The sequence below is a fragment of the Anser brachyrhynchus genome (genome assembly GCF_964034855.1).
Source record: "Anser brachyrhynchus genome assembly, chromosome: 20".
NCBI lineage: Eukaryota > Metazoa > Chordata > Aves > Anseriformes > Anatidae > Anser > Anser brachyrhynchus.
In genome coordinates this window covers 8552939-8565925 of record NC_137713.1, presented here as the reverse complement: position 1 = coordinate 8565925, position 12987 = coordinate 8552939, and the positions used below count along the sequence as shown (strand labels likewise).

The window sequence follows — 12987 nt, the reverse complement described above, 5'->3', positions numbered from 1 at the left end:
TCACATCTTGAAAGGTTTATTAGCTTTGATTGTTGTCAGGCCTTAATGTTCCTTGAATTAATTTATTCAGTGAATAAATATATCCTTAGAGAAATCTTTCTTGCTAAAAGTCAAAATGTTTTCCCCCATTTTTTGGTGTATAATATGGGACTGCAAAGACTTAAAGTTGTGACAATTATGCATTTAATTCAGTTGTGCCTCTAACGTATTAAGTATTGATTTGAACTTACCATTTTGTTTTCTTTTTGTATGAGCAGTAGTGGATATGGGGGACAGTAACCTCATGCCAGTGAAAATGCTGAAACAGGAAGTTAAGAACACCTTACTCAGTGGAGCAGCAATCTTTTTCCCAGACAGACAGACCAGGCGAAACCAGCTCTTCACCATGATGGTAAACCATTAAGTGAGAAATTGATTGTTTAGTACCTGCTTTCTTTATGCAGAAAACACCAAATCTGAGTTCTTGTTGTCAAATAATGTATGCTTTGTCTGATTCAAGTAACATGTTCTTTGTCTCTTTTTACCATCCCCCTGCCCCTGTAGCTTATCTAAAGAAAGAAAAGCTATACTTGCCTTTTTGTTACCAAAAATGAATAGTAAAGCTCAGAAATTATAATTCTTTCTCATAGAGGAGGGAAACAGAACATATCATAAAAATAAATCTTTTTCATTTTCTAGAAAAACATCACAGAGCAAGAACATAAGCAATCTGTACATCTTGCCTTCAGATCCTTGTGTACCCACTTCAGGTAAGGGGGTTTGAAACTGAAAATACTTGTCTGATACCCCTCCTCTCTTAATAAATTCCTCTTTAATCTTTTTTATAAATATAATTCTGTTGGATAACAGTTCTTCATAATAGTCAACTGACTTTGCTTTAGAGAATACTGCCAGTTAGGATATTTATTAACGGAATAGCTATATAAAATATTCAAGGATTACCATTGGTGCTGAAATCACAGTATGCTACTCAAAGACTTTTACTAGGCTGTCTTTCAAGTTTTTAAGTGACTCTGGATTGTTTGTCCCTCATGATGGTTGGCATTGCTTTAATCAGTTTGGATTCATCAGAACCCAGTCGCTTTTAATAGTAATGATACAGTAGGTTCTCTACAGGTTTATCCTTGTCACAAGGATAGCTACATTTGTATTTTGGAACTATGCTACTTGGTTTTGGTTAGTAAGAAGGTCTTTGTTTTGTAGTGATCAAGATCCAGGTGGACTCTTACTATTACCAGAGAAGGGAGTTTCTGCAGATTTTGACATAAGTGAAGTGCTGTCAGTCATGGAAACCCTTCTGCTAGTGGCAGCAAGAGAGGTAAGTGTCTTCACACTGTTCCTCTTCCTGCTTCTTTGCTGTGATTTTTGTCTGTGTTCAAACACAAGCTGCATGCCTTAGATGTGTGCTTAAAGAAACTAGTTTTCCAGAATGTCCCTCTGGATGAAGCTATTAATCTCTACTAAGGACTGTAGGGCTAGGTCTTCCAAACGACTGAAATATTTTCTTTTAAGTATTAAAATTTTGTAACAGAAGGGTAAGTAATGTATGGGATAAGGTGTTTTGTTTCTGTTTTGCGGGGCTTTTATATTTGTTTTTTTCCTGTAGCATATAAGAAAATCTATGGACCCTATCAACACTAGGAAACAGAAGTAGTCATTCCATATTGAGAGGTTAGATTTGGTCATGCCTCTAAGGAAGGTGTAAATGGAGGAGGGTCATTTACATATGCAGAAAAATGTGCTGAGAACATCGACTGATTCACATGTAGCTGTTCCTACTTAAAATTGTGATTTATCAAAACAAAATACATTACTTGGCTCATGAAGTTATATGGTTTCATGATGTTATATGCAGTTTGTCGGTTGCATTTAATCTTTTATGAGGGAAGAGTGGGCAGATTATGTCCGTCACAGTTTACTTAGTTACACGATGTGTCATTCTGCAGCAGAAGAAAATATCCTTTTGTTACATTATTTTTTTTCAGTGTGAAATGATGATGCTGGATGTTGCACAGCAAGAGAGTGGCACAGTCCTGTCTTCCTTATTCTGGTCTGTTCAAGGTAGCCTCCTTTCATGGTGCTACCTGCAACTTAAGGGAAGTGATAATTCAGCCAAGGATCTTGCTGTAGAAATACTTAAAAACTGTAAGTGCTGGGACCAAATACAGAATTAAATGTGGTACAATATGTGACTTTACAATCTGATTTAAGTAATAGCAGTATAGTAATGGTTCACCAACAGTTGACTGGCATATCAGGCAACTTAGAACTTTAGCTGTACTGATAATTTTAAGTTGGAAGAATATTCAGAAAACATATCAGTAAGTTTGGGGGTTTTACAATTGAAAGAAAAAAATGCAATTACAAAATATCATTTGAACATTTTGTCTTTTTTATATGTCCCTTATTTTGATAGGCTCCTAGTGTGGTAGTATGTTTTTTCGTAGATGTTTGTGATAGCAAGAAGAAAGGAACTTACTTAGGAAGCTGGACACTTATAAGGGATGTTCTACAACAGCATCTTTTAAAATTATGTTTATTTTTCTTAACGCAGCAGTACAGTATTGAATAGTTAATTTGGCCAAGTATTTAACAGAGAAGCGATCCTTGGAATTTTATGTAAAGTCACTTCTTATATATGTTTTTTTTGTATAAATAAGTTCATTGTTTCTCTGTATTGCCTTTAAAAATGTTGTAAGGCTATAGTTAATACTTATTAGTGTTATTTTTCTTAGTATTGAAGAGAGGCTGGTTACACAGAGATTCTACCATCATTTTTGGAGTGTTTGATTTAAGTTGTGGTCATTCATCTCTTTTTAAGTTAGTGGATGAGTATGAGTTGTTTCCATAATAGAAATATCACAGAAAAGGTCTCTGAACTTTCTCCCAAGTGTCAGTCTTTTGGGGCAGAGGATGCCTTCCCTGTTGTCTTTCCTGTTCTGCATGTCACCGTGCACTTTAAATAGCATTCAGTAAAGCAGGTTGTGGTAGCAAATCTCTCCAGGTTTATCCACCATCCTTAAGGTGGCTATTAAGTTGGCTTTTGTTTCTCTTTAGATGTAGGCCAGTTCCTGTCGAATATGAGAAGGATTCTGCAATCACTTTTATCCCAATATAGTGGCAAAACAATAGTAGAAAAAATCAGTAACTCTGTCTTTGCAATGGCAACTCGTCAGCTGGTAAGTGAACACTGGCATTTTGTACTATACCCAGGTTGCATGGCTATGGCTACGTGTGTTTTAACAAGAACTGTGTTTTCCCCTAGGTCATCTTCTTGTTGGATTTTTGCACTTTAGACATTCCATATTGTACTCTGCTACAGGGATTCAGCACTCTGGTAGAACCACTGAAAAACCTTTGTAGTGAGCCTCATAAGGTAACTAAAGATATAGGCAGACAGTTCTGAATTCTGTATTTCATGCTCTGGTTGTTCTTTGTGAGCATGTACTCCCTCCAAATTTTATTAATGCTTTTGAGTATTTTGCTTGACTGGAACTCTGGTCAATTCTTCTGGGCATTCTAAAAGTGATTTTTAATGCTTATTAAATAATATGTGTGCATAAATGCTATTTAATTGTACCATGAAATTTTGCAGTGCATTGCAAAACACAATAAAGCACTAGTAAGTACAATGAAACAAAAGGAAAATTGCAAGAAGGGCATACGAAACTCAGATAATTCTATTACTGAGCATTTTGAAAGGAGCTGCAAAGCTTTTACAAGTAATGGGATGTGCAGTGAAATATTGAGTAAAGAACTGGAAATATATCTCTTTGGATATGGAAGTTGAGCAAAGTGACCAGAAGATGCAACTGGAATGAGAATAGAAGGTGGATAGGAGGAGGAGGAGGAAGTCTGAGAATGAGAGAGGAAGATAAATTAAAAATAGCATATGCTTAGCATTTTAGCTTCATTGCTTGTAGTGATGCTAATAGAGTTTGTATGTCTGTAGTGTAGATGTTTAAATCGGCATTAGTCATCCAGATGCTTTTGTTGTCATTGGAGACTTACAGGAACTTCTGGGGTGAGACTGTCTCCTCCCCTGGTAGACTAGATGAATCTTGCATTAGAAGTGCTTCTCTACCCTGATTATCAGAGATGTTGTTGTGACTGATCTAGGTGTAAATCAGTGCTGTATGTACATCAGGCAGCTTAAATGTATAGACACAAAAATCTAGTGTGATGTTTGTTTGTTTGTTTTTTGTTTTTAATGCTTTACATTTGTATCGCAAGAGTGTATTTTCATTATACAGATGGAAATGGAAAGCTGGCAGCAAGAACAGCCCGTAGTATTGCGAACATGGACAATGGAATCTCCTCATAACTATGAAAATAATTGCCATGAGGTCTCAGTCTTCCTATGTCATGGGGCAACTTACTTTGAGGTGGAATTTGATGAAAAATGTGAAACTGAAAGGAGGTAACTTGATCTTGTGCTCTGTTAGATATCAATATCTATTTGCAGGATTCCAGTATCTATGTGTGCAGAGGGGCAAGTCATGTTCCACTGTGCAAGGAATACTTCTTTCACCCCAAGTGTGCCCTCTCAGTTTCTTCATTGTCCTGCTTACCATACAAGACGTTATTTTGAATGACTTAGTCTTGTGCTGAAAGGCATCTCTCCTGGCAAATGTGTAGACATGCTGTTTGTATGAATTTTGCTTCCTTTGATCTGTTTTGCAATGTTGCAGTGACTACTCCAATTTATGAAATTTCTCATTGTGGTATTTATTTTGCCTTCTTTAGACAAAACTCTTTTTTTGTTTGCTTGTTTTGTCTTTTATGTTTGTTTGTTTTGTTTGTTTCTTTCATAACATAGTAGGTTACTGTTTCCTTAAGGCATATGACAAATGTTAAAATTAGTACCCGCTACCAGTTCTGAAGGATTGGGAAAGTTCTACAGGAAAGCAAGTCTGTGTTTGCCAGGACTATTGCACTGAGGCATGAAATAAATTCCTTAGCAATGTAGTTGTAGTTCTGAGAGATGTGGTGGGATACTTGGACTCTGAGATGCAGCACTTGTGAAAATGCAGAAGGAAATATTTTCCCCCAGAATTTAAGAAGTAAATTTGAAAGTAATGAAATGCAATTTTCACAGGTATGATTACCTGGAGTTTACTGATGCCAGGGGTGCAAAAACTCGTTACGATACAAAGGTTGGCACTGAGAAGTGGCCTAAGGTGAGCACCTTTAAAATTCTGAACCCAATGACATATCTAATCTTTGGAAATTCTTACGATTCTTGTGGAAAACCTATTGTTTAAAAATACATCTGCTTTCCTGCATGTGTGTGCTTAGTCTCCCTCCAAGATGGGGGCAGGAGGTGGGGAAGAAATTCTGCAGTGATGCAAATAAAAGGAGCAAATGAGTAAAGAATCCCTTTCTGTTCCTGTTCTAGAAGGAGCAATCAGTCAAAATTAAAAGTAATAATCACGCTTAACTGTTTACATTGGCAAAATTTATTCTTTGATACTCTGCCCTCACAATTTTTAACATCATGAGATGAGCTAAATGCTTTCCATGGCTACTCCCTTTCTTTGACAACACCTACTGCTTCTGTATTGTTTTATGGGTCCAGCTTCAAAAGCTCAATTGACTATAAAATTTTCTATTGATTAGAAATATTACTGGCTTATTGCTAGGGGTTTCTCATTTGCATGGTGGGGAAATCAGATCCGTTATGGAGAAAAGATAATATTGAAAAACCACGATTGCTGAAGGGAATTCATTACCCTGAAACGTCTTCCTGTCATGTACATTTGGCAAAATGACTGTTTTGTTGCTCTGTAGAAAGTGACCTTTAAGGCTGGCCCACGGCTGCAGTTTCTCTTTCACTCTGACAGCAGTAATAATGAGTGGGGCTACAAGTTTTCCGTCACTGCTTATGGCCTACCAGATGTTGCCGTTTCTTGGGGCTTGGATTTACAGCTTCTTGTATCCCGGTTGATGGGGCGCTTGGCTTCCCGAAGCATGGCACTGAAATCTCTACGAGGTGAGTGCACTTCATAGCTCCAGAAGTTGTGGTGTCATGTAAGGATGAGGTACCTTGTGTTTTGAATCCCATGAAAGGATGAAGTTCCTTTTTATTTATCTCTTGACTGACGATGCAAGACTGCCTAACGAAGTCTGGTTGTTGGGCTAAACCTGGTTTTGTGGTCTCTGTGCAGCAAGCCTGATTGCTGTTCTGCTGAACTACTGAGAATGTCGCAGGGTTCACTGTGATCTTTCTAATGTTCAGAAGCCAATATTAGGAAGAGACAGACGCCTGGAAGTCATCATATTAAGCTGCATTATATTTATAAATTAATATCAGGGTTCATCCAATCTCCTGTTCTTTTTTTCTTTTAAAATTGTTCCCTAGTGCTGTGATTCACCCCTTAGTGGTGGAGTTAATATGGAGCCAGAAAGCTGAAAAAAATACAGAGCAGAGAACAGAAATTTCAGTGATTTAAAATACTTCATGCGAGCATTTGGTATTGATTTAAATTTGAATTCACAAGTAAACTTTGGCTAACTCCAAAAGTTGAGCACACTTAAGATTTGGGCAAGCGAAGATAACAAGATGTGAGATGGTTGTCGTAAGAAAAAATAGATGTAGTTTATTGTTTAATTTCAAAACCAGAACACTTCTAGCTAGCTTCCTAAATCTGAATTCATTCACTACTTTGCAGCAGTTAAAGAGTCAGAGTTCTTGCTTCAATCAACTGGTCAGGACTTATCTTGGAAAATCAGTCATGTACTGTTCTTTCCTGTGAATTTAGGGAACTAATTGAACTGCTCTTATCATGGAATATTTTACTCCTTTGTTGATATGAATGTGCTTACACCTAGCAAATTATTGTGTGTATTTAGTAGGAGAAGAATAAAAACATCTGGTTTCTGTACCACATTAGAGAAATTGAAGTTAGAAAATGTTGTTCAATTACTTGTTCAGTTTGTTTGCTTTATTTTTTCCGCACTGGATGTTCAACATATTATTTCATTAGTCTGTAAAAATGAATGAAAATATTCAGTAACTGAAGTGTCCGTTCTGAATTTCTTGCAGAACTAGGTAGTGAAGCAGATTTGCCTCCTTTGAAAGTAACATCAGTTCTTAACTCTCCTTTGTGGAAACCTGTCTTCAGGCATCAGATGTGTCCTGAGGCTATCCCAGGATCCAGTCAAACCAGTAGACTGCACCAAAATAAAAAAGAGGTACTTTGGTCATTGCTTTTATTTCATTGGCTTGAAATCTCTGTGTGTGACATGTTTTCATTCAGCCTTAATTAGCTGATGCATCATTAAGTGTATGCTGTTGTGCTACAGTTGTTATCCATTTGCACTGGATAAATATCAAGGAGGAGGGAAACTGTTGTTCTGTGCCGTTTTATTAGTTTCCACTTAAACTGCTGTAGATTTACTGCAAGTTGACCTAATTGTAGAAACAAGATGCAGCAATTTTTCAGACAATATTAAAGTAAATGTGTTCTAACATTCTTTCCAGGCTAGGAACTCTCACCAAGATGACTGCCGTAACTTTCTTATCGACTTTGCAAAATCAGATCCTGCCCAGGATTTCAGTGGGCAAAAATCTGAACTTTTCAAAGGACTTATACAGGCATGTAAAAAACAGACCCCAAAGACAGATATAGTTGCTGGTTCTACTGTTGATCAAGCTGTGAACTCAACGTTTGCTGCTTTGGTGTATCTCACTCCAGATTTATATGAGAAGCTTCAAAAATATGGTAACTCTAACATTAGACTATCTTAATAATGAAGACTTAAAGTTTGTAAGAGGCTGTCTTATAGTTCAGTTTATAAACTTTGAAAAAACAGTTTAGCGTGGCGACTTTTAAAAAGATGTTTTGTCCTGTACAAAGAAGTCATCATTTAGGCAGACTAGGTAAGCCTTATCTTTAGAGTGTTTGTTTTATTAATATATGCTTTTATCTTCAGAGCTCTGTCCAAATATTAATAACCATCATAAACTACTAAGTCTTATTATAAAAGTGAGCCAAAGTGGGTAGTGATTTCCCCTGTGGTTTTAATTCAGAGGGATGTAGTTCCCAGTGATTAGCAGTTCTTACGTAATTTTCTAGTCTCGTAGTGTCTTTTCTAAAAAGCCAGCGTCAATTTGTACAGGTTTTTAAACTTTGGGGCTTGAGGAGGTGTGAATTATCTCCCAATATGTTTGGCATCCTCAAAAGTTTTTTTGGTTGCTTGGTTGTTTTTTGTTTTTTTTTTTTTTTTATAAAAGAAAATGATTTGCTTTTAACTTGTATAATGTCCTTTGTTATTACAATTTGTATATTTTTAGTAGGTAGAGTAAACAACTGAGTAGTTTACATCATATTTTCATTAAGCTTATTGATATGTTTGAAATATTGGATAATAAGGTGTTACTTGGTTTTGAAGGGTTTTATTTTAGGAGAAGCTAATCACCTTCAGTTTCTGTCACAATCTTGAAGTTAAACATCTTTTTGAGCTTTAAAGTTACGGGTAAAAATGATTGACATAGACTGACTTGATGACTAAAGTGGTTATTGCCTTTAGTCATTTTTGTCTATGTCTGACAGTTGATATTTTCTGAGTAAGATTGAACACTGGTAACTCAGTAATATATCAAGGAGTGGGTAAGATATCTTTCCTACTGTTATGTTAGTAGGTTCATCTGTCTTAGTCTGGCTGGGGCAGATTAATTTCAGGACCATGTTGACCTGTGCAATGTTAAGTATGTACAGTTGATACTGTAAAGAAGGGGGGGGGAGGAGGGGGAAGAAAAGAGGCAACATTTGAGTAATTGGAGGGGGAAGACCCTGAACAGGAACATCTTTTTCCACATAGTCATTGTCAGGCCACTTTTGATGGGAACTGTTTTGTCATGTATTTAATTTTTGTAAATCGATTTTGAAGGTCTATTCTAGAAACAGCATAAAACAAAAGGGAAAAAAGATAACTAAATATATCTGTATAGCTTTAAATTAATACTAAGCAGTTCTGAATGTTCTGATATCAGTTTGCATTAGTAACGTTTGCATGTATAGGGAGAAGTTTTTATTTTCAATGACTGCAGGCATCAATTTTGGAGGAGATGAGAGAGATTCATAATTTAACTTTGCAAATAGCTCTGTCGTGGTGCAGTTAATGTATTCAAGGCTCAGGAAAGTTGGCAGTTTTTATTCCCTATTTTTCTTACAGGCATAATTCCAAGTATTGACTAAGAGACAAAGGCTCTAGCATAATTTTTTAGTTAAGTAGTCAAATTGTGTAAAAATGGAGCTGTAAATAAACAGGACTCTTCTTTCTCTCGTTTCCAGTCAACAGTGGAGGCAAGGTGCCTTTGAGCGATGAGTTTGCACAAGTATATTCCCTGGCTGATTCAATTAGAATATGGATGGTAAGATCGCTCAGGAGGCTATCTGTTGATGTCGTTTACCTTAATATATTACAATGCACTGTTAAGGAGGCGTGTGGAGCCATGTTTTCCATCAGTGATTCTAGGTCAAATATTTTCACTTAGGAAAAACATATATTCACTTCTAAACTTTGAACTAAACATTTAAATGTGTTCTTACACTCCCTTCCTTTCCTCGGCCCCAGATGTTCGATCATGAGTATTTAGGACTGAATTGGGCTCAAAATCAGTTATATCTGTGTTATTTTTCAGCGGGAATGTGTGTTGTTGATTAGGAATATTCTTGCATAGCAGTTGAGAGCTCTTCTGAGGTATAGCTTAGAGATCTGTCTTAAACATCATTCTCTTGGTTCTGCAGCACTAACAGGAAAGGGAATAATTGCTTCTTTGACAAGCAAGTAACTGGCTGTAGTTCAGGATATGTTCTTTGCACATAATTTTCCTTTAAAACATAAGGCTTATGTCAAGAGCTGGTGTCACCAGCTCACAACCTGGTGAGAGGTGTCTGCATCACCACCTGCAGCTGCAGAGAGCCAAACTTCACTTAAAATTCAGAAGTCTGCAGGAGATTCTAAATGTTAACAACGTTGTGGCCTTTGAGAACAGCTAATTTAGTCTATGGCCCACTTTTCTGCTGCTCTTGCAAACCCATCAGCCATAAGCTGGCCGATTTAACTGTTCGAGTCACTTGTGACCTCTTCCTTGCTCTTTCTTGCCTGCAAGAATTCCCTGCAGCATGAATATGGGCTGGTGATACGATGAGTGGAGATACACGTTAAGATGAGTAATAGCACCGTACTGTTACTAGACAGGTGATGCTTGCATTCCATTTGCAGTCCATTTACATAGTGGGTGAGGCTCCAGTGACAATGACATCTGAAAGTACTCTGTAGTTAGATGACATGATGCCTTTGGAGAATCTTATCTCATCACTAGATGTACATTTTTTCCTGAGCGGTGGGGGTAGTGGGGAAGCCTTTTTTTTTACAGGGCAGGGGGTAAACATCCAGGCACATGACAGGGAAGGCTCACAGCCAACAAATTGAGTTAAAAAAAAAAAGAGTTAAATTCCTTTATTGCAATGCAATCTTCTTACTGTCTTGCTGTATAGATATATATATTTTAACTATTTTAACGTCCTGTCTACAGTTGGAAATGAAACAGAAATCCCTGATGGGTAGGGGAAATGATACTGAGGAGAAGCAGAACACAGAAGCAAGTGAGGTGAACCCAGAGACTCTTGGTAAGTGGTGCTTTTCCAAATGTATAAGCATTCCGTATGGTTTAGTAGAGCATTACCTTGTAAACCTCAGTCACTATTTTTCCTGTGAAAGGTGAGTTAGTGACATGGGTTACTTCATAATTCCTTAAGAGAGAAACTAGTGTACTTTATATGAACTATCTGAGATTGTGTTTTGCTGTTCTTTGCAGAGAATAGTATGTGAGAAAATTCTGCAGGGTGTGCCCCATCACTTGGGTCACCTAGTTCTGAACTTATATTCATCTATTTTTGTAGATACTCATTGCCACAAATAATTGCTGTTAGAGTAGCAGCTGATTGTTATTAGAATAAAATGTGTTCACATTGACTAGTGTATGCTTTGTGTGGTTCGATGTAATTATTCAAGGCATTTGGAATCTAGAATTACGTATCTGATAGCATCATGATCAATATAATAAGAAAAACAGTATTTTCAGTCTCTCTTGGCTCAGAAGGAACAAGATAAACTGCTTTCTTCCTAAGCAAAAGATAGCAAGTTTGGTGTTCTGCTGTCATGGGTTTAACTCTTTTAATTTTTATCCTGCAGCAAAACTTTGTATGCAGAAGAGCCTTTTGTTACTGAATTTTTTGCCTGTGAGAGCGAAGACAAAAAGTTCTTCAGACAGTTCGGAAGGCCAAGATATTGATAATATCCAACAGCATGTCAGTGATAAATGCCAAAGAATAGGTTCTGTTGTGGAAACAGACTTCCAGGCAGCACCCTCATTGTCTTCCAGTAGAGTAACTCATCCTGTTTCAGAGAGGGGGCAAATAACACAATCCGATACAAAGACTAAACAAGTTCCAGACCCTCTCCAAACAGAAGAAGCATCTGCATTTCATAGCAAGCCTGCTGAAAATGCAACTTCACAGCAAGAAGATGTATCATCACCTCCTTCCACTCCTACACGAAAATCTCAGTTCAGCCGTGGAAGACTAAGGCTGCTGTCTTTTAGATCAATGGAAGAGCCAAGAGCAGTACCTACAGTGAAGGAGAAATATCCCATATTGAAAAACATATTAGACTTTATTAAGGACCAATCACTTTCCCATGAAAGGTAAGCAAATTGAAAATGTTGTCAATTATAAGATGCTGGAACTTGTCTTCAGACCTTTTCGGATAGAATAAAACATGACATCAAAAAACAGTTTGTACTTAAGCAGTTTTATGTTTCAAACCTCTGTTGTTTCCATCCATGTAGAGTCTTGTAGAGCATATTATTTCCTTTGGTTCCTTTCTATCACGTAGATCTTCAGAATGCTAAAAACAATATGTGGTTGTTTCTTGACTTCCTTCCTGAAATCTGTTTTCAGTGGCATTTTGCTTCCTATCTACAAACAGGGAAGACATGGTATATCAGTTCTAGAAATCATTGATAACAAATTCTAGGCTAATTGCACCTTTCATTAAATTACCTGGTATTCTGAGAATGTAAATGGAAAACGAAACCTCCAGTGTCTATTACAGTCTCTAAAACTTAGACTGGTGCAGGAGATGCTGGATTCTATTTGAAGCTTTCTCGTTCATTCCAACAGTTGTTAAAGTGAATGCTTTTGTAATAAATCACTGCTGTAATATAAGGTTGCTGAAATACAATTGAAAATGTAGACACTAATCTCTTGAATTGTGATTTTTTTGGTGGATTACTTTAAGCAAGGTATTTTGAAGTCCTCATTGTTTGTTTGTTTTGGTTTTGCTCATAGTGTTTTAAAGGTTCTTGCTTTGAGAAAATCCCAAGGGCAGAGTATCATGGAAGTGCTCAAGACAGTCCGCCAGTGCCTAGACTCACTTGGGCAGCCACACTGTTTTCATCCACCCTGTGTACTTTTTCTCTTAGAACTTCTAGCCTGTCAGAAAGATTTTACAAAGTAAGTAATTATTAGAAAATAATTTGTCTAATACAATTTATTTGAGCCCTTGTGTTTTCCCAGTCATGAAAGCTGAAAACAGTAAAATGTTGTTGCTTATTATTCATGTGGATAATTAAAATGTGACATGAAGATTAGCTTTTAGGCTACTGAGCTTATCTTGCGTGCTTAATTAAAAAATTAATTATTATTTTCAAGTGGGACTCAGTTGGACCTATTCATGCCGTTAGGTATCATGCAGTTGAATCACAGCGTGGATGCCTACATACATACACCTTCCAACCTGCAAGCTCAGAAAGATTGTAGGGTCTGATTATTGCTTTAGTGTAAATTCTTGTCTATTTCTTGGTTGGTGTCTTTCTCATCCAGTAAAGCTGGAGTAATCTAACCCATTTTACTGGCTCCTAGTACAGGATTCTTTTACTTTCCTTTGAAAGTGACAGACTACATTTTAAACAAAGTT

The 12987-nt window shown here is 36.9% G+C and overlaps 1 protein-coding gene across 2 annotated transcripts in view; it reads left to right on the top strand.

Moving 5' to 3' along the window:
* Positions 1 to 12987, top strand: part of ZZEF1 (zinc finger ZZ-type and EF-hand domain containing 1) — a 59562-nt gene that overhangs the window by 19973 nt on the left and 26602 nt on the right. For both annotated transcript variants that reach the window (XM_080562871.1, XM_080562870.1), the window contains exons 16-30: positions 258 to 391; positions 679 to 749; positions 1204 to 1318; positions 1986 to 2145; positions 3058 to 3179; positions 3266 to 3376; positions 4254 to 4420; positions 5099 to 5180; positions 5791 to 5992; positions 7046 to 7194; positions 7484 to 7724; positions 9297 to 9376; positions 10544 to 10637; positions 11203 to 11713; positions 12360 to 12524. In XM_080562871.1, coding sequence (XP_080418997.1) covers positions 258 to 391; positions 679 to 749; positions 1204 to 1318; positions 1986 to 2145; positions 3058 to 3179; positions 3266 to 3376; positions 4254 to 4420; positions 5099 to 5180; positions 5791 to 5992; positions 7046 to 7194; positions 7484 to 7724; positions 9297 to 9376; positions 10544 to 10637; positions 11203 to 11713; positions 12360 to 12524 — 2404 coding nt within the window. The remainder of the gene's footprint in view (positions 1 to 257; positions 392 to 678; positions 750 to 1203; positions 1319 to 1985; positions 2146 to 3057; positions 3180 to 3265; positions 3377 to 4253; positions 4421 to 5098; positions 5181 to 5790; positions 5993 to 7045; positions 7195 to 7483; positions 7725 to 9296; positions 9377 to 10543; positions 10638 to 11202; positions 11714 to 12359; positions 12525 to 12987) is intronic.